The following is a 22,891-nucleotide window of genomic DNA, read 5'->3' on the forward strand; positions in this document are numbered from 1 at the left end:
GTCAAAACCAGCACCTTAAATCTGACTGGTACTTGATCGGTAGCCAATGCAACTGGAAAAGCACTGGGTGACTATGCTCCCATGGCATATTCATGGGAGCATAATTGTGGCGCCTGTTTCTTCGTGCCGTTTGCTTTCGCGGGCTAAGAGCCCGCTTTGCCGGAGGGACGGAGCGTCGCTTCATGCAGGGACGAAGCCTGTAATCGTTGAAGGAGCACCACCAGTGCAAATTCCAGTGGTAGATGCACGGGCTTGCGTGCATACATTAAAGCACATTTCCCATTCAGGCCAGAGAACCCCGAGAACTATAGTTTTGCCCCTCGCAGAGCTATGCTTCCCAGCACTCTTTAAACTGCAGCTCCCGGGACGTTTCCTGGGGCGCGTGTGCGCTATATAGGCATGGTGTGTAAGTACAGTATGCAAGGACAGTCCACTATTGGATGCTGAGAACCGGCTCGCGCCAGCCCTGCGCTGCAATCCTTCTGTTAATCTCGCAGCAGGTTGCGGGTGGGATCGTGGAGTGGTTTGAATCCCCCAAACTCAGAATCCGGAGTTGCAAAACGCCGCACCGGTTGCAGGAATGAAGATCGCTTCGGTAGCGTTGTGCCCTCCAGCCTCTTCCCGAACCAGGGCAGAGCTCAGTTTGCGCCTGCAGAAACGGCGCACTTTTGACGTCTTAACAAATAAATATCATTCCCACTCGAAATTAAAAGACTCAAATTAGAAAGATACATCTGCTTCGGGGATGGATGCGCCTGATGCTCAGTAACAGGCAGGGTAAAATCCTGGAATTTCTGCATTGCTTTCTATGGGTTGTGCGCGCGAGGTTCCGTCCATTTACTCCGCGTGTCATTCTACCACATTTCCTATCTCTACTAACGGGCCCGGCAGATGGTAAGAAGATACCCTACGTTCCCACCTTGCCGCCTCTCTTGACTGACAGGAGCGCCGGTCGAATGGTCTCTCCGTTCCCCGCCCACTTCCCTTTGATCGACAAGAGCTCTCAGCCAATTCCCGTCGCAGGTTCCTGGGACAAGAAACGGGTGCCGGTGGAGTGGAGGCGGGGGAGAGAGAAAGAGAGATTAATCCCACCCCGAGCCCCGCCTCCTGCCCGTGTGAGTGACAAGCCGACGAGTCAATGATTGCCCCTCGCAGCCGAAAGAATCCGGCTCACCTATTGGCTTGAGGCTGTGGGCGGGCTCGCAGCCGGAGCGGCTCCTCCCCTTTATGGTGGTTCTTTAACAGCAGGTAGGTAGGGAGGTGGTTTTCGGTGCCCTGGAGCGGGTGGGGGAGGGGGAGGCGAGTTCGTCCATCCTCCGGCGGCGGGAAGGGAGGCCGCCTGAGGTGATTCCTGCCTCGGGGAATGGCGGCGGCGAGGGGCGGCGCCAGGGCTGGCGGTGAAGGGGCTCCTTGGCCTTAGCGGGCTCCTTCCCTGCCTAGGGAACGGTACCCGTTTGCCCTTCAGCCGAGAGCATCTCTCCCGCCCCTTTCCAACGGCCTGTTTAGAGAAATCGGGGGGCGTCAGGCCCTTTTTAAAAAGTGCATTTTGAAATATATACATTCCTAGATCTACGACTATATAAATAATTGCAGTAAGAAACGCGTGTTTTCAAAAGGGGTTGTTGTTGTTGAGGTGTCCAGGGGGATCTATACATGTGTGAAGGGAGGGTATTATTTTTTCTGTTTTGTTTAATTATTTATTTGTTTCTGTCCTGTATTTTGTTCTGTGAACCCCCTTGAGATCTTATGATGAAGGGAGGTATATAAATCTAATTAATAATAGTGATAATAAATATTTGTTATCAATAATAATAATGTAATAAATAAACGTAATATTAAGTGTTTAGAGCTAAAACAGGACCCCTGGCTAATCGCTGCAGCTCAGCCTTTCCGCAAGCCAGGTGAAAAGCTGGCTTTCCTAGCTTAGGTTTATTGATTTGTAAGTTTTGCTTATTATATTTCTGTCCTCCTCAAGGAAGGGTGCAGCATTTTTCATATGCAGATCTGATTATTCTCATCATAGCAGTCCTTCGAGGGAGGCTAGGCTGAGAGATAGTGCTCACACCCACACAACACGTTAAAAAGCACTCTCTACAGATCTTGGGGTTTGTTCTTCAGGGAGCAAGTGGTTTCAGATGGGAAGGTCTGAATGCACAAGTGGCTTGCACCCTAATATCAGGGAGATTGCACCAGTCGCATCACAACCTTATTCTTTAAGAGTCTCCCTTACCTCACACTTCTTAAACGGAAGCAGAAAGGTGGGTGGAGACCAGATGCAAAGACAGAGAAAACTCATTTGCCTTGAATTGTTTATGTAGAAGTAGGAATTGTGGTAGCTCTACCTTGTTGCATAGAGGCAAGGAAAGAGGCATTTGCTAAAATTCCCTTTTTTACACAACAAACAAACAAAAAATAACCACCCAGGAACTCTTTTGTACTTCCACTACATCAGGACATCTGAATTAGAATTGGAGGTGGCCTTTGGGCCATCTAGAACATTTTTTCCTGAGGATAAAAATTGCTTTGGGGAGCGGTGGGGGTGGACACAATGCACAGCTGGTTTCTTCAAATTGGTAGAATGAACGTACACACAATACACAGCTAGTTTCTTTCTTCAAAATGGTAGAATTGGTTTCTCTTAAGCTTATCCTTTGTGGTAATAGAATTGGGAATAGAATAGGTAATTGGAGAGGGCTGTACTAGTCCAATGCCTACTGATCCCCCCCCATTTTATTGCAGAAAATTTCTGCAGCCTGAACAGATAGCTGTTCATCCTCTGATTGAAGGTGTCCAGCATGGGACCCACTTTGGTTCATTGGTTCCATTATCAAGCTGTTCTTAGTAATAAAAAGTTGTTGTTGGCATCCGTCTGTCTCTAGAGACAATGGAGTGCACCTCTGGAAGTCAAACGGTTAGAAAATCACAGCACCTGCTGTGGCTGCAGAGACTGATAACTTGTTATGTGTAAGCAGCACCATAGTGACCTCCCCAGGGCGTAAGCCTGGGCAGTGTGTTTGGAGGTCCTAGGCTGCTCATACGACAAGACCCACCTCACGGCCTCACTGATGTGGTCGAAAGGAAAGCAGAGCAATACATTTGGCACCTGCTTGGCTGTAGGAGTTGCCAGAAGGAGGTGTACAAGGTGCTACCCAACCGTCTTGGGGACTGCATTTCGAATTTGTGTAGGGTTTACCCCATAGACTTTTCTTCTGAAGATTTCCCGCAAGGCAGCAGAGGTTTAGGATCAGAGTTTTCCTTTTCCTAGATGAGCTACCTTCTCATTGTTGAAAAGCTCCATCTGCCCAGAATTCTCTTCTGTAACTTAGAGCCATCTATTTCTTCCTTCTGGGGTAGCAGGAGACAAGTGTTTTTTCTTTTGCATCACAGCCATTCAGGTATTTGAAGAGTGCCATATTGCACACACAAACACCCCACACCCTTCTCCAGGGTAAAATAGATGGTCTGTTCTTTCAACCTTTCCTCATAAGACTTTTTCATATTTCTGACTGTCTTCATTGTCCTACTCTAAACCTGTTCCAATTTGTCTGCATTCTTCTTAAAGTGTGGTGCCCAGAACTGGACATAGTTCTTATCTGGAGGTTTTATTAATATAGAATGAAATGGAATGCTTACTTCTAGTGACTTGGAAACAATGTTGCCTAAATCATTAGTTTACTTTTGCACTCCAGAGACACAAGGATACAGGGTTAACAAAATAAAAAGCTAAAAACAAACACAGTTTTAAAATTAATAGTGTTTTGAAGGTTAAGATTAAAGGTGCGTTCTTCAGGTTAAAAAATGATGTGTGTTTAGACAACTGAACAGTATCAGACTTCGGCTGGATGACCATGGGCCAGTCACTATCTTTCAGCCTAACCTACCTCACCGTGCTGTTGTGGAGTTAGAACAATGAAAATCCCTTTGTAAACTGCCCTGTATTTGGAAGAAAGTTGAGAAACAAATATTTAGCCATAATTCTTATCATCACCATGTTTTTAAGCACCCAGGGAACTAGGATTTTTCCAGCATCAATTAGTGACAGCTGCATCTTCTGTTGTTTTAGCAGGTGAATAAGACTAGCTGACATTTAGTGTGAACAGATACCCTACTTTCCTGAAACTGGGTATACATACAAACCAGTGACTTTCTTACTGGATTAACCTTGGGTTGTTGTTAACCTAGCTTCCTTCCTACAGGAGAAGCAGTACTCTAATGGCATTTTCTTATGAGCTGGTGACCTGCCCTGGATTGATTCCACTCCATCTAGTATGAATGGAAAGATGTAGCTATTGTGGCTGCCCTGAGTTCAGATTCCTGGGTTTGGCGGCTGCAGGAAGCTCTGTATAAATGACACATGGAGGTGGGTCAAGCATCACCTACAAGGCGTTCCTTGCATGGAGATTGGGAACCTTGAAATCCCTTGCATTTAAATTCCCTTTTTTTGTATCTGAGTTGCCGGTGCATGGACTTCCATAGGCCAGACTTTTTGCGTCTTAACTTCCGCCAACAAAACTCTTCGATTTTCCTTGGTAATGATGAGGCGTGACAGACCACAAGAGCGGGCAGCCAGCTGGCCAGCAGAGCACATCAAGGTGCTCCTTGCCCTGTGGACCGAGGCGGCAGTCACTCACGATCTTAGCTCTCATGGGAGAAACCGTGCAGTGTATGATGGCATTTCCCAGCGCCTCGCAGAAATGGGCATTTACCGAACCGGGGACCAGTGCCGGGAGAAAATGAAAGGCTTGAAAGTGGCTTACCGGAAAGCAAAAGAAAATAACTCAGTTGGGCGACCACCCATCAAGTGTCCATTTTATGATGAGATCGACCAGATAATGACACAGTATATAAACTGCAGACCAGGCTTTCCCTCAGAAGCTGGTGAGGGGTCCAGTATCTCTATCTCTGCAGACAGACAGGAAGGCATTTCTATATCTGAGCCCTGGGGGACCCAGTCTAGCATCAGTGAGCGGTGGGGGTCTCAGGTCTCTGGGCACTGGTTGTCACAGACTGCCGCCTCTGAAAGCCAAGGGACTGATGAATTCAGCTATGCCCAGGCAGAGTCTCAGGATGCCTTCGGTGAGATCCAAGTCATCCCAGTTCAAGTGAAAGAAGAGGAATCGGAAGATGAAATATCACCTGAGCTTGGTAAGCTCCATTGTTCATTTTGCCTGGTTTATTTCAGCAGAGCTCCTCCTGAAGGATACCTCAGGTGGGGCTGACATCTTTGATTTGAATTATTTGTTTAACTAGAGCCTTTAACTGGGTATTTAGCCTCCAAGGCCTCTGACCTGCACTTCCCTATATTCTTGGCACCCACATATGTGTCATGTGTTTGCTTCTCCTCTGCTCTCCTGAGAAGTCTTTCTAGATGCCTCTCAAGTTCTGCTTTATTGTTTCATAATCAGACCAAAAATAGCTTAGACTTGGACAGTTGGGGCACCTGTCCAAGATGAATGTATTCCATGCAAGAGACTACTATGACACCAACTAGGGTAATGAATTGCAGCACTTTCATCCCTTTGGACTGCAGGATCCTCCATTATAAATAACATGCTCTCCTTCTAGTTTGTTAGCCTTGTCCAGTTGATTCATCTTGAACTTTAAGATTGTCCCTTAAAGGTCAAGAGCTCCTAGCACCATATGTACATATGCATCCAAGTGGGTGCAAGTCGTACTAATTTCATCATAATTTGTCATCTGGGTAGCTTCAGTACAGCTGTTTTTACCTACACCTTGCCCACAATTTCAGTGTCAGTTCCAGCAGAAACTTTTTTGCACTCATGGGGCCACGATTTTAAAAGTGATTCTGCATATGCTTACATTTTAAAATGTTACAGTGGAGTTAGTTTTTCTAAATAGAGATCCTAGATCACTGCCCTTGGACTCATTCTGCAAAAGGTACATGACAATCAAATAAAAGCCAAATCATGCATCATGTAGGTCATGGGTGTTGTATGTCTGAATGCTCTCCCAGGTCGAAAAGCTAAAGTACTTTCCCCATAGGCGCTAACTTTCCACAAGGAGGGAAATTTGATGTAGAGGAGTACAAAAGCTTGGTTTCTTAACATGCAGTCTGAAGTGATTTAATCCTGTGAGGATTGTAGTGGTTGCTTTTTTGGACGTTTGAATCAGCTCTCATTCCTTATGGACCAGCACGTTCTGTCACTAAGGTGGAATGTATCCTGGGTATATGCACACCATTGCATTTCTCTGGATATTCATTGTGCTTTGTTGCTTTCCTTATAGATGTGGCCTCTCCTATAGTGATGGAGACCCAGCCTGCACCAAGACATCTCATATCCATGCTTGACCAACGTCCCCACCTCCGAACCCGAAAGCAAAAAGCTCAGGGAGATGGGCAGTCCAGCTTCCCAAGGGGCACTGGCCAGAAATATGGGCGTTCACATCAGCTGGAAGTGCAGAGAATGCAGAGACAGGTTGCTAGCCAAGCGGAGGAGAAGCAGAGTTTAGCAGAGTTCATCCAGCATGACAGGGAGATGCGCCGGGAGGATAGGGAGTTCCAGGCCCAGCTCTTTGAGAAGCTTTTTCAGAAGCAAACCGAGCTTGTCCAAGCACTGACTCAGCGACCTCCTGCCAGTCCTACCTCCACCGCTTGTACCAACGCTTTGCACACCTTGCAGGTGTCAACAAAGAATGGAGCAGGAACCGCTGCAGGCCCTGGCTCACAGCTACAGGCTTTGCTAGAACAGATAATGCAAGCTGATGTAGCAGGAAAGGGCTTAACCAGACTTCCTGTGAAGGAGGCACTTGGAGGAGCAGTGAAAGTTCCCCCTGAAGTGCAGTATTGGACTGCTGAAGAGATACTGAGATGGCTACTGTCTCAGCAGTCTCCTGGAGACCAATGCCAAGAGGTGCTGACGGGCCTGAGGCCTCCTCCTGTTGCAGGGCACATGGGGACAACAGGAAAGGGTGATAACCCAGAGGCACACCTCTCTGTTTTGAATCCATTGTGTGATTCCTACCAGAGTTCTGGACAGCAAGATAAAGGCCAACTTCATAGCAAGACCCAACAACTCTGCGGCAGCAATTGTGCTAAAGCGCTGGAAACAGACATAGACTTAGAGACACAGCGTCAGTCTTTCAGGCAGTTCCGCTACCAGGAAGCCCAGGGACCCCAAGAGGTTTACAGGTGCCTGTGGGGACTTTCCTATCAATGGCTGAGGCCAGATGTCCGCAGCAAAGAGCAGATCATGGAGCTGCTGGTTGTTGAGCAGTTTTTGAATATTTTGCCTGACGAAATCCAGACTTTGGTACGTGAATGTCAGCCAGAAAATGGCAAGGAGGCTGTGGCCCTGGCAGAGAGGTTCCAGCTTCACTTTGAGTCCAAGAGGCAAAGGGACCAGGTAGGATCATATTTCTGATTATTTCTGATTCTTGCTTGGAGCTGACCTTACACAGGTTTCTCCTTGGCCAAAGGACACTAGATAGAAACCTAAGAATTCTAGCCCTCAGCTTTTAGAAGGAAGGGACAGAGATTTGTGACAGGGTGGGGCCAGGTTGGGGATTAAGTTGGCAGGAACAGTATGTTCTGCAAGGCACAGAAGACTGTCTTCCGATTCCTGGAAACCATGTCTGCTATTCCCTTGGGTTTCTTGGCCTTTGGTTAACACTGTACGGCAGGGGTGCAGAACTGGATTCAGATGGTAATCTGGATCCTTATCTCTGCTTACTGGCAGGCTATGTTTGGCAGGTAGACAATGGAACCACACAGCACTTCCAAGTCCTGACAATCCAAGCAAATTGTTGGTGCTTGAGGAGCCTTGAGTGCATTGCTTCCCAAGCACTGGCAATCAGCTGATAGTCTGTAGTGTTTGGAAAGCACTGTGCAAGGGGCTTTGCAGGCATCACCAACCAGCTGAATGTCAGTGCCTGTAAAGCGCCTTTCATCCAAGCCTTGCCTTTATCTATTCCTCACTTCACATCATCTTGGGTGTTGCTTGGCCAAAAAGGGAAAGGCAGACCTGGCGTGCTGTGTGACTATTCAAACTTTTTCTAGACAACTATGATGGCAGAGTTTGCTTTTTCATTAGTACAAAACATCAGATTCTTAGCAACACATCCATGTAAGTAGGATACACTCAGTCTTGTTAGGACTTGGGTGTATACAGTAGGATTCAGTCTTTAAGGAACATTTAGAATGAGTTGGATCTCCAGTAACAAACAGCAAGTTCAAATCATCCATGGTTCACAGATAATAGGGACCAACACCGACATCTTTGGTGAAACTAAAGGGCCTGTTAACTTGAGCAGAAGGTGATGAATGCAGATGTGGCATTCTTACTGTTCCAGGCACGGGTGATATCCGATGACATGGTAGCAGATTCCCCCCAAGAAGAATTGGATGAGGTTCGGAGACCATCTTGCATCAAAGACAGTCAAGAGAACCCTAGGAAAGTTGGTAAGGAATGCCTTCCTAGATTGCATTAGGCCATAGAACTCCACCCTTACTTTTCCAGGTTCATGGGATTACTTGTTGAGGAAATGCCTGACATCATTTCTCCCTCACCTGCCACTCCTCGTAGTAATTACATCTATTGCTTGGCAGTAAACCTGCTCCTGATTTCATCTGCTTAACGGAAGGGCTCTAAAATAAAATTTACTCCGAATTCTACCACATTCTCCTTTGAGTTCTTCATGCTACACTACACTATGCTGCCTTCTCAGGGGCCAGAGGGTATAGTAGACTCTGAACAGATAGATTTGGCCAATTATTTATGTGGTTTTGCAGAACCCTTCCATATTTCCCTCTTCACACTGGGATGATTGGAACTACTGCTAGATACAGGATCATGGTTGTAAGGACGCTTTGATTGGTAATTCTTTTTTCCTTTAAAAAAATATATTAATTTTCGTAGAGTTGGATGGGACTAACATCTAGTGTGTCAAATCCTGCACTGCTAAACAAGAGCATTAATACAATTCAGCCCACACCTACATGTCTTCTGTCAACAAACAAAATAGCAGACGAAACCACAAGAACCACCAAAACAATGAAAATGGTATTAAAGGGATTTATAAATTGCCATGCCTGCAAGTAATATGAACTTCAGATTGTATAAATCTTTCACCTATGCAAATATAAGTTGTAGCTACGGTTGTATGATAATTACAACTATTTCTCAAAATGCCTCAAATTATTATGATGAGATCTCCAGGACTGTGTCCTGTTTCATGCTTCAAAATTATGTTCACTAGCCAATCTGATCTCCAGGGGAAGAGATCCTGTCAGTCAGATTTTTAACATGAAGAAAAACTATCCTCCAAGTCGCCTTAAGGGAATTTTTATTCAGACTCGTTGAAAGGGTGGCAGGGGTATGTTTCTTTGTTTACATGGGGTGGAAAAGGTATGCCACACTTTAAAGGATAAAATACATTACTATGCAGAGTGTGAGTTCTCTTTAGGATATTGTGATTTATTAAGTGTCTTTATTGAGTGGGCCTTGAGAATACACTTTTTCTCAGTCTCTATTCATCATCTGTAATATGGAAATAACGGTAACCCACCTCAGGGTTTTTGTGGTAGAGGAAGACTGCCAAGCATCTTTTGCATTCAGAGGACTGTATTCATGATCATTCATGGCCCTTCCTGATGATTTGTATCCTAAGAAACCTGTTAAATAAGGAAACCTGATCCTCTAGGGGTGAGTGGAGCCCTGTGGCATCTGTGGGCTTGGAACCCAGATCTTCTGATTCCCAGCCTAGGGCCTTAACCACAAGCCCATCTGTTATTTTTCTATCTTGGCAGGTCTCTCAAGATAAACTTATTCTCCACCTTCAGGTACAGAAGCACACCTTCGGCTGAGGAAGAGACCAAAGTCAGGTCCAAGGGAACGGACTGTGGCCACAGAAGATGGAGAACGTGGAGAGGCAGCAACAAAGCAAAGGAAGCTGAATGATAACTCAGAGGAGACATTTGAGGCTGGGGAGAAAGCTAAGCAAATGCCAACCCCTGCACCAGGAAAGCAAGCCGGGAAAGCGAAAGGGCGGGGAAGATCTGTTTCCGGGTGCAATGTTGCTGTGGCAGTAGAGAGTCTGGTTGAGGGGGGAGCTAAGATGGAGGGCAGTGGTAGGGTTTCAGAGGCTCTGAACGGGGTGCTCTCTTCTAATTCATCATGTGAGCAGAAAGCAACAGCTGGCCTTGGGCCATCTCAACTGGTCTTTGACAAGGATGGCAATGCGTCCTGCCCCCAAGGAGGGAATGATGGTCACGTATCTCCTGAGGCAGATAGACCTTCACTCAGCGACAGCATTGAGATGTTGCTTCACTCTCCCTGGAGTGGAAATGGCAGTGGCGACACCACCCACGATGGGCCACCAGGCTCCAGAATGCTACCTCCGTGTGCCAGTTGCACCGTATTGAAGGCTGAGCTGGACACTGTGCGTGAGGAGCTCCGACTAACCCAAGGTAACTGTTGGCATGAGCAGACAGTGGCTGTTCCATTGTGGTGCCATGGGTTGCCTTTCGGGCCCTCAGGCACCTATATCGTGACTGCATGGAATTGGTGAGTTCCGTATTATGCCCACTCATGGGAATGCCAGTGAAAACAAGACTCGCACGTGGCAAGTCCCACTGCCTCCTTCCGTCATAATGTCCAGGAGCACCTGCTATGTGAACAACGCGTTGATGCTGAGTGATGTAGCAGATGCTTCTAGATGCTATGGCATGAAGTGAGAGAACCCCCATGGTGGCATACTCCAGTGGGGTGTGTGGTATTGTCTTTTGTGTTACTGTATTTTGTGTTCATATGTTGCAAACTGCCCTGTGAGCTTTGGTTGAAGGGTGGTATATAAATTTAATAAATCAGCATAATCCACACATCACTTTGCACATTTAATACAGAGCGTGTATTAGATATAGTATATGTAAATTTAAATTTAAATAAAAACGGCAGAGCTTGTCAAGTGAACACAAGCAAAGAAGAGATGATATCATGGTATGATGATCTAGAAAAAGCTTTGCAGAAGTGGGTTTTGAGCACGGATTTAAAGCAAGGGAGGCAAATGGTGATTAGACAGTGATTATTCCAGACATAGAAAGTGGCACGATAGCAGGCAGAAGGGGAGAGGTGAACAATAGCAGATAAAAGGAGAGATAAAAGTTAGAATGATAACAGATGAGAGATAGAAGTTGGGAGTGAAGAACTTTATCCAGTGGTACCTTGGGTTACGTACTTACGGTAATTCGTTACGGAGGTCCGTGCTTAACCTGAAACTGTTCTTAACCTGAAGCACCACTTTAGCTAATGGGGCCTCCTGCTGCTGCCGCACCGCCGGAGCACAATTTCTGTTCTCATCCTGAAGCAAAGTTCTTAACCTGAAGCACTATTTCTGGGTTAGCGGAGTCTGTAACCTGAAGCGTATGTAACCTGAAGCGTATGTAACCCGAGGTACCACTGTACTTAATGATTTGCACTCTAGGGTTTTAAAGCTAGTGCAGCAATAAAAAGTGAAGGGTCTGAGGTGTATATTATAAAACTTCAAAAAAGAAAGAAAGAGATTATTGACTAATGAAAGATGGCAGAAAGGAATGTTTTTGGGGTGGCCAACCTGTGCCCCCCCCCCCAGCCAGCACAACCAATGGTCAGTGTATGTGGGAGCTGTAATCCCAACATCATCTGCAGGACCACAGATTAACTACCACTGTTCTAATAAGAATTGTTGGCAATGCTGCCTGGAAGTCGTACTGACTGCTCCATCAATGAGGGTTGTTATATTTATTTTTTTCATTTGTACAGCTTCCACACTATATGGGTTGAGTGGTACCTCTTTACAAGACTTATCAGAGGCTCTTGGCACTATTGTGCACATCCTCAGCAACAGGAAGTCACTGTCAGCAACAAACACATCCCAGAATGTTGCCGAAATTCCCAGCAGGCCAGCATGGCGAGAGAGAAATGTAAGTCTCCTCTCTTTGCTATCCATGTTTAAAAGCAAACTGATCTTTCCAAATTTTCTACCTCTCATTTTTTCCTTTTCAGCAACAAACGCTTGTTATCATGCCTCTCTCCATACTGATAAGTTTGAATAATTCGTAAAATGTAGGCAGTCTAGCCTGAAGAGGGCTTACTGGTTCCCTTTTCTCTTGGTCTAGATCAGGGTTGGGATCAGGCCTGCAAAGAGCTTGTCTGAGGCCTCTGGTGGGAGTTATTGTTAGATTAAAGTTATAAACTCAACCAGAAAAGCAGTCGCTCCCTGGAGGGTCCCCCCAACCAGCTTAGTCCTCCAAAGCCTGGGAAAAGTGTACCTGGCTGCCCCACCCTGTTCTACACTGGCTGGTTGGGATACCTGTGGCCTTCCAGCTGTTGGATTCCCATCACCCCACCCAACATGGTGATGGTGGGAGCTATGGTCCAATAACATCTAGAGGTCACCAGGTTCCTCATCCCTGCTCCAATACAGTGCCCTCACAGGATTGCTTGGTCTGCTCAGACTGGGTGGAAGGCAACCAGTGTGGGAGCAGACCAGGCCAAAGTTCCATTCCAGACGTAATTATCCAGGTACCAGATGAAAAAGACAGCGGTCAGGACTCTGAAGTCTTCTTTTAACAGTTTGGTTTCCTCTTGTTTCTTAATGAGAAGTTAAAGCAAATTTCTGAATATCTGGTATTGGATACTTTTGGGAGATGGAGGACAGATTGAAGCAGTTGAGGAATGTTGAAAGTGACATTGGTTTCTGGAAAATCTTTAAACCATTTCTACTGTTAGTTTCTGTGGTAAATTTTCATTTCCTGAATGTAATATATATAAAACGTTTAATTGGATACTAACTTTGTTCTCTCCTCAGCATTTCTGAAACATAAGCTGAGCATCAAGAAATTGAGCATCAAGAAATTCAGCAGCAATATTGACGTTAGGATGAGGACCTGAATTAAAAGGAAAAAGCTCCTTCAGCTCTTGATTTTCCGAGACAACCAATCTTGCTACATTCATTCTCTTTTGTCCCTGACCCCCACCCTTAGCATATCATGTAAGTTGCTCAGACTGCAGCAGGCTCTAGAGTTGAAGCTCTTTGCCTGTTGTGGTGCAAATGTTGACTGTCATTACTGTCCTTCTAATGTTACTCTAGGATTTGTTTGTTTTTATACTGTAGTACCTGTTTCTTTCCTGCTTAGCTCTAAATAAAGCAACTGGGAACGTTTTTGTATATTGTCTGTGGGCACTAAATAGCATGGGTGTTGAGCCAGTTGGCACAGATTCTTGTTCAGGCCTTAAGTCAGAAGTACCTGAATCAAATGTTCACACTGCCTCCAGAGGGAACACTGTACTAGGCAAAGGCTGTGAAATGGTCAAGTTTAGTTTTTACGTTTAGTCAATTTTTCATATCTTGAAAGTTAAAAAAAGAACCATGGACTCTGGTTCTTACCATAGTGCTTAAAGGTATGAGCAAAAAAAGGGAGGTGTGGAGAGAGTAGGAGAGATGATGTGAACTAATACACATATTTAATTTCATGGTGGCAATGGATAGCTTCTCATGCTATGTTTTACGGGTGGGGGGAGAGAGAATTGACCCACGGGCAACATCTCAGTGCCTTAAGCACACCTTCATTATCTGAACTGATGTAGCTGTCTTAGGCGAAATCGGACTACTGGTGTTTCTAGCTGATGGGATTGCTTTGGGGTAAGAGTCTTTCCCAACCCTGCGACTTGCAATTCATTGAGTTATGCTGTGAAGCAGGAATTGAACCTGGGACTCCTCCAGAAAAGGTATAAATAAATGACAGCTGCAGATAATTGTATTGGAGCATTTATTTTGTGGGTAACCAAAGAGAGTTACCATAATTTAATAATCTCATAATAAGATTTAATAATCTACTAATAAGATTTAATAATCTACAAGGAACATCAATTAATAAATGAGTTTAAAATTAATAAAATTTAATTTTAATAAAATTAAAATGAACCTTCTTTGTAGGTCCAATGTCACATTTTCCAGCAGTGAGGAGAGGAGCCTTGAATGGGATATGCCAAAGCTTAACTGACATGGGGGATCAAGATGTGGGGCTGCCAATTTAGTGAGAAACTACCTATTCTAATACCCTCCTACTGAAGGATTTCTTGGCAGAAGCATATATGTCCAACTTGTAATGTTTACCAAAGTTTGAAGCTGCCCTGCAATGTCTCCTAGCTGCAGCTAGTGCACAATGTTGCATTACAATTGCTGACAACAAAAGGCCTAGTCCCATGTTCAGAGATCTACACTGGTTGTCAATTTGCTACTGGGCCAAGTTCAGAATGTTGCTATTAGCATATAAAGCCCTTAACAATTTTGGACCAGTATACCTACGAGATCGCCTTATCCCACGTGCCCACTTGGATTGGTGGAATTGGCACTACTGTAAGGGCCACATAATACCCATCCCGCAATTGTAAGAAACATTTAGTGAGGCAGCACCTGCACTTTGAAACTCCCTCCTATTGAGATCAAGTGAGTGCCTTCACTGTCCACTTCTGGGCCTGCAATTTTTTTTTTTTTTAAATCCTGTGTAGACAAGCCTACCTAGATGCTTAGAAAGCTGAGATAATTTTAATGTTTTAGTATTTTAACTTTCGTATGTTTTAAAGCATGGTTGCGATTTTTTCTTGATTTTACTGTTTTGCCTTTTTGCAAGCCCCTTTTGAGGGTGGTTGCTTTTTTGAAAAGAACCAAGCGGTGTATAAATTTTGGGAAATAAATTAATGAAAGTACTACAGAGGCCTTCAAGCTGCTGGGGTTGTGAGAGTGTTGAGTTGGGGGGGACACGCTTCCCTAAAAGACAGCTTGCCTACCGCACTGACTTCCCTGTACAACACCAGCTACGTGGGAGCGTCGTGGTGGGTGGGGCTGAGAATTACAAATCAGCGTCATTTCCGGGGGAAGAGGGAAAAACCGTTTAAACGGAAATGCCGCTCCACCCTCCGAATCTCCATGATGCCCTGCCCTCTTTTCTTTGTCTGTTTCCCCGAACGCTCCCATGGGGAGCCCCAACAACCAGCAAAGTACGTATTGCCCACTTGTGGGTTCTGGAGCTTTCCCCGCCTTGCTGGCCACGTCATGGATCACGTCACGCTTTTTTTTAATGGCCAAAAGCTTGTTGTTTTTACCAGTCCAAGTAAAGCCTGAATGTTCTTCACAATGTATAGCTCTATGGCCCTTTCCCGCGTTCGGCTTCTTGGCATAGAAAGCGTCAGTCACGATTGGCTGTTTCTTGCGTTCTCTCTCCCGGAAGTGCCTGGGGAACTTCCGGAGGCGGGACCAGAGTGTTGGAAGGAGGCCTCGGCTGGGTGAAGGTACGCGCAGCTTCCCAGATGAAAACAAAAGGGATGCGGGGGGAGGGGGCAGTTGGCACCTGCTTCTTCCTTTCATTCACTTTGAACCTTTCCTCTTCTGGTTGCTAAAGGAACAGGGGTGGGTAAATCCGAATTAGGCTGTTCTCACTGAGGCGGAGTGAATCCGAATCGAGCAGTCCTCACTGGAGCGACGCGTCAATAAGTTTGGGCGCCTGCGGCCCGTCGTGCAAAACCTCCGTGGGCTCCCCATTGAGAAAGGGAACGGAAACCGCGTCGGTTTTTTTACTTTGATTTTCCCCGATTTTTCCTGCGCGAAGACGGAATCGGTTTCCTGTCTAGGTTTGGAGCGCTTCAGAATGCCGCTCTTCTGAACACGCGTGTGCTTTTGTGTGTGTGTGATTTTAATGCTGCAACCCTGAGCTTCGTGGCTGAGGAGCAAACTTCATTGACCTCAGTGGAACACCTGGCTTCCGTTGTGCGTAAAAGGCGCAGGGAGGAAAGGCGCAGGCAGTTCTTTGTAAACCCCGTGAGGAAAAGCAGGGCAGGCAATGGCGCTCATTCTCTATTTATATGCAGGACCTTAAGTCACATTAAAAGCTGAAATAGCAAGTGCATTTACTTGGGAATAAGCCCAGCTGGAAGACTATTAAGTAAACTTACCTAGGCTGTAACGTTTTGTGCAAATGGCTTCTGAAGATGGGGTATTTTATCCAATTCTATTGAATTTGTAAGAATTTTCATCTTCCGATAGGATGGACGGAATAAATTAGGGGGGATCCAGGATCTTACTGTTGGAATGATTTTGCTGTATAATGGGATCTCACACACACTGATTATGTAACATTATTGAAACGGGGAGGAAATTCAGATCTACTTTGTTATAGGGCCTGCTTTCCCCATATGAGAGCATGCTGGAGCAGCATCTAGCCCATAGCACAGAACTGTTTGCCCTTCAGAGGCTTGAGCAGAGATCTTTCCATCACCTGCTGCCTAATCCTTTCCATCTATAGGGGTGCTTGGAGTTGAACTTGGGAGCATCTTCATGCACACTGAATTCTGGTACTTCTCCCATCTCCCCAATTTAGCCATTCCACTCATGTGTGAATAATCAGATCTTAGTTTGTTTTATTTTCTCACATGAATCAAACTGGCCAGAACTGGCCATGTGTTGGAATGAATATACAGGCAAAATGACCATACAAGGAACCTCAGGACCAGGGCCTTATGCAACCCTCCAGAAATCGGTCTGCTCCTCCTAGCCATACATTCTTCTGGCCTTCACACCCTCCTTGAATGTTTTAGTCTGCATGGAATGTGTCTTTGAATTCTGAAAATGACTCTTGCTTGCTTGGATGGAGGACAGAAAGGGATGTGTGTAGAAATTAGCCTACTATAGAAAGATGGCATTTACACTGGTTGCTTGGCCCACTTTTGCCTCTGGTGCCCACTCACCACTGATATGGGACATGTGGCCATCAAGCTGAAAAAGGTTCTCCATCCCTGCATTAAGTCATACTCTTAAGTAATGCCATTGGAATCAATGAATTTGACTAACTTTAAGTCCCTTGATTTCAGAATATGTCTTATTCAGATGCTGAAGCACAGCCTGAATATCAATTGTCTGTATTGCTCTCTCTCTCTTCCTGCACCCCTTGCCCTTTGCAGAGTTTTCTTGAAGCAAAGAAAAAGCAGCACCTACCAGGTACTCTGTTCACGAAACATCCTAGCATAGCTGCTGGGTTGGCAAACAGCCTTGTTGTGGAAAATGGCCACCAAGGTGAATGAGCAGAGCCTGGATGCATCCTGCAGTGACCATGCAAAGGAGAGGGATCCAGGTAGCACCAACATGGCTGAGCATCAGGAATTGGATAGAGGCGAGGCCAAAGCAGCTGGTGAGTGTTCAGGAGGAGGAGCTGAACATTCGGAGATGACGCAGCAGCCTACGGATCAGCGTCAAGCCCCAAGACTGCAGGTAAAACAAGAAGAGAAACCAAAAACTGAAAAACCCTTGGTGCCCCCTACTGCAGAGGCTTCTGTGTCAGTTCCAGTGCTGCCCTTGGGAGAAGGGAAAGGGGCAAAGCGGATGATGGAGGATGATGATGGTGATGCTGACATCTTTAAAGAAATGCCGGATGTCTGCCAGGAGGCCAGGGCGCCAGGAAGGGCCATGCTCCTGCCAGATCTCTTTGGGGAGGCTCAGCAGGCTCATAGCAGTCTGGCTGCTGGCCGGGCTGGAGGATGTGCCAAGGTGGAGCAAGCCATCCCATGCCTGCCGAACGTGGGCTCCGAGAACCAGCGCAAACGCTTCCGAGGTTTTGCCTACAAAGAGACTGAAGGGCCCCAAGTGGCCTATGAGCGACTCCAGGAACTGCTGTTCCAGTGGTTGAAACCAGAGGCCCGCAGCAAGGAGGAGATTGTGGAGCAGTTGGTGCTCGAGCAGTTCCTGAACCTCCTCCCAGAGGATGTCCAGCGCTGGGTTCGGGAACGTCACCCTGAAAATGGGGATGAGGCTGTAGCCCTGGCAGAAGACTACCAGTTTCTGCACCCTGAGCCTGGGAGACGGCCCTACCCAGAAAGGGCAAGGCAACGGTCTTCAGCAAGGAGTTGGCTCCGCTGAAGTCACTGAATCAGACAAGCAGGACTGGTTATTGGTAGGTAGCAGGAAGCGACCATTATTAATTCAGTACGTTGCTTAAGTTTTCTTTGGGGTCTGTTAGTAGTAACATTGCAGTGCACCTGCATTGGATGGGTTCTAGGCAACTCCTTTGACCTGCATGTGTGCTGAATTCTCCCCAGCACTTCACAGGATGGTAAAGAGCCAAGCTGTTAAGAGCCATTATGGGTACTCTCTATTTATTGCTTCTGGCAGTGATGATCTGATGAAATGTTTAAAACTAGATTTTAGAAGGACTGTGCATGTGACTTTGAGATGCACAGGAATTTTGACTGACAAAGCGGGAAGTAAATACCTAGGGACTACCAGAAAGCCCTTATCGCTTATTACACAGTGAAAGTAGCCAAGGAAACACAGGTATCTTTTGAAGTTACATGCTGCAGAGGCAACCCACTTTTTAAGATGGAAAATGTGAACAACTGTGTGCACAGGTTTAACTGATTTGTGAGTGTATAACTTCACTGACTTTCAGCCACAAGAGTAGCCATTGAATCTTTAACTGGGCTTCCCATGTATGGTGGTCATAGGCTAAGAAAATATGGTTGTCTGTGAAGAACAAACCAAGACAGCTATCCTCCGTGTGCTGATGTTTTGAGATCCACATGGTATCCTAGTTTTTTTTCTTAATGCAGATACAAATACACTGGTAATCAGCATCGTTATACCTGAAAGCATTAAAATAACCATGCCAAAGGCTGGAGGGAGGGAATTGGCAGCTGGAAAACAGATTTTGGGAGATATCATCAGAGCCTGTTGTTGGCTGGTCTTGAGGTATATATATGTTTTAGAATTGGGGGGCGGGGGGGAATTTACCTGATGACAGTGTGTCACAATGGATGGAGCAGCCATCTTCCCAGATGTTTCTGGACTACCACTCCCATCACTCGAGGCCATTGGCCATCCTGGTTGGGGCTGAGGGGAGCTGGAGTCTCCACAACATCTGGATGGCTAAAGGTTGGGGACGGCCAGGTTTAGAGTGTTAGATTAGGGCCAGGGAGGGCCAGGTTCAATTCAGCGATGAAGCTCTCTAGGTAACTTGTGCCAGGCACTGTCATCATAACCTATCTTATAGGGTTGTTAGGATAAAGCAGGCATGGTGGAGTGGAGAAACTCATGGATGCTACCCTGACTTAATTGAAGAAAGGGCAATAAATAAATAAATTTTGGTCCAAAGAAGCATTAGTCTGGTTTGCACATCACATTAAATTCACACCAGCTCATTCACACTAAACCACAGTTTTTGCCTGTGGTTTAGTGTGACGTGAACCAGGCCATTGTAAAAAAAGTCTAGTCTGCTGCTTTGTTGCTTTGTACTTAAAGTGTTACTCTTGGGCTAGTGTATTTATTCACATAAGTAATAGATAGATGATACCTATAATTAAGGATTAGGCTGTCCATCTCAGGTGCCAGGATTAGGAATATCTTCAAAGGACAGCATATGGTCAGCTACAGAGTATCTTGGTTTTCTGTTCACACCATTTCACCTGGCTGCTTTGAACACCTGAATGTATTTGGCCAGCTCTACATTTCTGGAATTGTTTACCATTTCTGATGAGTCCTTGGTTTTCCTTACAGACTGAGAGAATCAAAGACCTAGTTATCTACCAAGCCGAGCAGGGGAAACCTAAATGGGCCAGAGGAACTCAGAAATCACAGTGCAGTTGCCGAGCATGAAAAGACCTTTACACAGCCTTTCCCTGCACGGAGACCATTAACTGGAGCAGAACCCTTCACATCATCTGACCTTTTTTGTGTGTATACATAGCGGGGAGAAGAAGGGGAATTTCAAAATCTTGCTTGGTCCTTTTTGCAGCTTAAAGAATGCCCTCTGTCCACTAATGCCATAGGAATAAGTTGGAGAAAGGACAAAGCGTGAAGGGAACTTGAGAGCTTTTCAAAAGGGAGGGGGGTGGGCATGACTTTGGAATGTATGTACATATGAGCATTCTGATAGGATGCAGAAGGGAAGGGTTGTGTGATGAAAATGATACCTGCCAGTCTGCCTCAGGTTGGTCTAAGGCATCTGAGTCACCTTTTCCACATCTCTTCCCCCACTCCTTAAACAGTGTCCCATGCCCTCCTCCCATCAGTTTATGATTGGCAAGATAATGTTTTCCCCTGATTCCCCTCCTTGCTTTGTGTTTGTAGGGGTGCCTCTTAATTTGGAGAGATGGCCTGCCCTGCTCTTCCTGTCAGAATTTGTGTGGGAAATCTTGAAAAGTCACTTTGTACCACTCCCAAGACATTTTGTGTGGCAGGGCAGACTTTGAACACCTTTGGGGAATTCAGGGCTTCTGCCACAGGCCTATCTCCTCACTACACCCAACATCCCTATAAACTGAAGTGAACTCTGTATGTTGCAGGTACAAGGCAGTTGTTGCTGTCAAACACTTCCACATCATGCAAGCCCTGCTGTTGCCAATGTAGTTTGCCTTGATCGTGTGGTGAGTCCCCATGTCATTGCTCTACCTTCCTCAGAGCTGCTGGCATGGAGATTTGCCATGCAGTCTGGCAGACCTGCATGGGATTCTCATGTTGTGGTATCCCTGAAGAGTCTATCCACTCAAAAGCATTTTGAACACGCCACCATGCAGCAACCTTAAATTAAGCTTGCTTAAGAGAGAGCTTGTGTTACTGACATGGGCTCCAAGGTCCACCATAATGACTGGCCTCATAACCCACAGAATTCTCCCTCCTTGCTTGTAACTATCTTTCAGTAGTTTGTCAATGGATTTGGAGCCTGCAGTACATATCTGTGAGCCAAAGTAGTCACGATTTGATGAACCAGCTGTTTGCTGGATATCAAGCATTCTTCAGTGCTTCAAGCTGGGCTTTGTTTCTGCATCGTATTTGAGGAATGGAGTGGGAAGGGAAGGGTCTTTTCTGTGGCTCCCCCCAGGTTTGTATTAGTGTGTTGAAATGGGAGCAAAGTGTTTTCTTGCTTGTAGAAACTAGGTTTTTGATACCCGTCCTGATGTGATGTAGCTTCTGCTTTCGCCTTGTATCAGGTGAACTTTAGCCCTGCTTTCATTTGTGTAAATTTCTGGTGTGTGTGTATGTCTGTGGATGAGCACATGTAATAAAGGATCTTTCCCCCACAGTGGTCTGGAGTTACCATCCCTTCTGCTTCAGAATTCCTATTTTGAGCTCTTCCCAGTCACTTCACCATATTCAGAGAATAGGGGATTTGAGTAGTCTTGAATGCTAGAGGCTACTTAATCCTGTCCAACATTGAACACCCTCCAAATAACAACTTGTGCTCGAGATGCTGATGTATGCAGCCATAGAGGAAATTATAGCCCTTGATAAACCTGGATTTGTCCAGTACTTTAGAAAACCTGTTTCAACTAGTTGCTGCTGCTACAGTTCTCAAAAGCAAATTCCATCAGTTAATTACAGATTTTATGAGAAGGTACAACTTTTGGCTGTCCTAAATCTGCTTTTGAACAAGCACTTTTAAGTCCCATCAATTTCAATGGGAATGTTATCTGTCAGCACATTCCATTCTGTGGAACTAGAAGTGCTTAATATTGGCTTGATCTTGCACAATGTAATTCATATAACCATTCATTTAAATCTCTCATAAAAATCTGCTAAATAATTTGGAAATTTGTCCGATCTCTGCATTTGGACACCTCTGAAGATGAAAACCACCTTTTTCGTGGTGGTTCCTGAGATCAAGGAGCAGGTTTTCATCTATGGATAGAGTTGATGCCATTTTGAATCAAGATAGTGGACTGAAAGTACAGGTTTTTTGGTTTCTTAGAAACCAAACTCCACGTTAGCAGCATTCCAACTGCACACACGCGCACACAAAAAACTTCCATATTTTGTGTCCAACCACACGCTAAAAAGGTTGCAGGTTCAATCCCCGTATGGGACAGCTGCATATTCTCGTGTTGCAGGGAGTTGGACTAGATGATCCTTGGGGTCCCTTCCAACCCTTATGATTCTAAAAAACACCACACCTTCCTGCGCAGACTGAAATTAGGCTTGAAAGAAGCACTGTTGTAGCCAACCTACTGGGTCGTGGGGGCAAACAGGTCTCAACTATTTCTCTGGTATGCAAGAGTGCCCATGGATCCGAAACAAGCTGGCCGCCTCTGATCTACACAAAAAGGTAAAGCACATTCCAATTGAGGCAACGTTTCCAAACCATGAAAACTTTAAAAACTCTTCCCATAAGTTGAGATCCCCAAAGGTTTTTCTAAAGAATTAGAGCAGGACTAATTGATACATGTGTTTTGCTTCTGCCAGCTGCAGCTTGCTCCCTTGTCACTGCAGCTGTTTCACCAACCAGCTATTTCCTCCCTCTGTTTCTCTTCCTGTCCCACCCCATGGAATTGGCTTGTGATTACTTATTTCTCCTTTTGGCTGCTGCCACCTGAGAGATCATTTCATCCCCCCCCCCCACCCCGTTTCTAATTGTAGACCAAGGAGGTATGTTTTTTCATTAGCATCCTGGGATTTAGCCTTTTCAGGCACCTGGTGTGTTACAGTCTCACAGAGATGCTTCAGATTACAGAGGAACAGGAAGAGTGCCGCTTAATTAGCCACCCCTTAGAGAACTTCTAGCAGGCACAAATAATTTCAATTTTTAAAGGTATTTGTTTTTATGGCACTAGGAAGTTAAATTTGTCGAATCGATTTTTGCTGGCGTTAAGCAGACAAGACTTCTGAGTAACACAAAACTCTGCAGGACATTGTTAACTGACCTTAATATGGCAGTCCTTGAGTGACAGGACTTCATAGGGAAGCTGCAATGTGAGTCTATTAAATTGCAATACGCCAAAAGGCTCTATTGAGGATCGAATCAAAGCAATGGATTTTTAAATCACACTACATGTGTTAATTGAGAAGAAATACCATGCTAAAACATGTTAGGCTAAGGGTGCTGAATCTTTTTTTCAGACTTGAGGGCCACGCTCCC

General features: G+C 45.5%; 2 protein-coding genes and 1 long non-coding RNA gene across 5 annotated transcripts; 2 read left to right on the plus strand and 1 right to left on the minus strand.

The window, feature by feature from the left end:
• The first annotated feature begins 1,120 nt into the window (after positions 1-1,120).
• On the plus strand, positions 1,121-13,158 carry LOC310850029 (uncharacterized protein). 2 transcript variants are annotated; one of them, XM_083751036.1, is made up of 7 exons: positions 1,121-1,248; positions 4,183-5,145; positions 6,247-7,364; positions 8,311-8,419; positions 9,800-10,426; positions 11,757-11,917; positions 12,805-13,158. In XM_083751036.1, the coding sequence occupies exons 2-7, from the start codon at positions 4,533-4,535 to the stop codon at positions 12,811-12,813; spliced, it is 2,637 nt and encodes an 878-aa protein (XP_083607162.1). In that variant the 5' UTR covers positions 1,121-1,248; positions 4,183-4,532; the 3' UTR covers positions 12,814-13,158. The 2 variants fall into 2 exon arrangements, with proteins under 2 accessions (XP_083607162.1, XP_083607161.1); XM_083751035.1 differs by having other exon boundaries at positions 4,197-5,145.
• LOC310850090 lies at positions 8,862-11,749 on the minus strand. The gene is made up of 2 exons (XR_014567215.1): positions 11,413-11,749; positions 8,862-11,163 (listed from the first exon to the last, which is right to left on the minus strand). It is a non-coding gene; the product is annotated as an uncharacterized lncRNA (long non-coding RNA).
• Positions 13,159-15,135: 1,977 nt separating the features above from the next.
• Positions 15,136-21,059, plus strand: LOC310850066 (uncharacterized protein). Of its 2 annotated transcripts, none has more exons than XM_083751158.1 (3): positions 15,136-15,287; positions 16,953-17,938; positions 19,537-21,059. In XM_083751158.1, the coding sequence occupies exon 2, from the start codon at positions 17,053-17,055 to the stop codon at positions 17,902-17,904; it is 852 nt and encodes a 283-aa protein (XP_083607284.1). In that variant the 5' UTR covers positions 15,136-15,287; positions 16,953-17,052; the 3' UTR covers positions 17,905-17,938; positions 19,537-21,059. The 2 variants fall into 2 exon arrangements, with proteins under 2 accessions (XP_083607284.1, XP_083607285.1); XM_083751159.1 differs by having other exon boundaries at positions 15,279-15,405.
• Positions 21,060-22,891: the final 1,832 nt, after the last annotated feature.

Source organism: Podarcis gaigeae, assembly GCF_964106915.1.
Source record: "Podarcis gaigeae genome assembly, chromosome: 8".
Lineage (NCBI taxonomy): Eukaryota > Metazoa > Chordata > Lepidosauria > Squamata > Lacertidae > Podarcis > Podarcis gaigeae.

Bases quoted from the DNA above. Each gene is read 5' to 3' on its own strand.
- LOC310850029 (XM_083751036.1), top strand. From the start codon at position 4,533: ATGATGAGGCGTGACAGACCACAAGAGCGGGCAGCCAGCTGGCCAGCA. The intron at 7,365-8,310 runs GTAGGATCATAT...TTACTGTTCCAG, and splicing joins CCAAGAGGCAAAGGGACCAG to GCACGGGTGATATCCGATGA. The intron at 10,427-11,756 runs GTAACTGTTGGC...TCATTTGTACAG, and splicing joins GGAGCTCCGACTAACCCAAG to CTTCCACACTATATGGGTTG.
- LOC310850066 (XM_083751158.1), top strand. From the start codon at position 17,053: ATGGCCACCAAGGTGAATGAGCAGAGCCTGGATGCATCCTGCAGTGAC.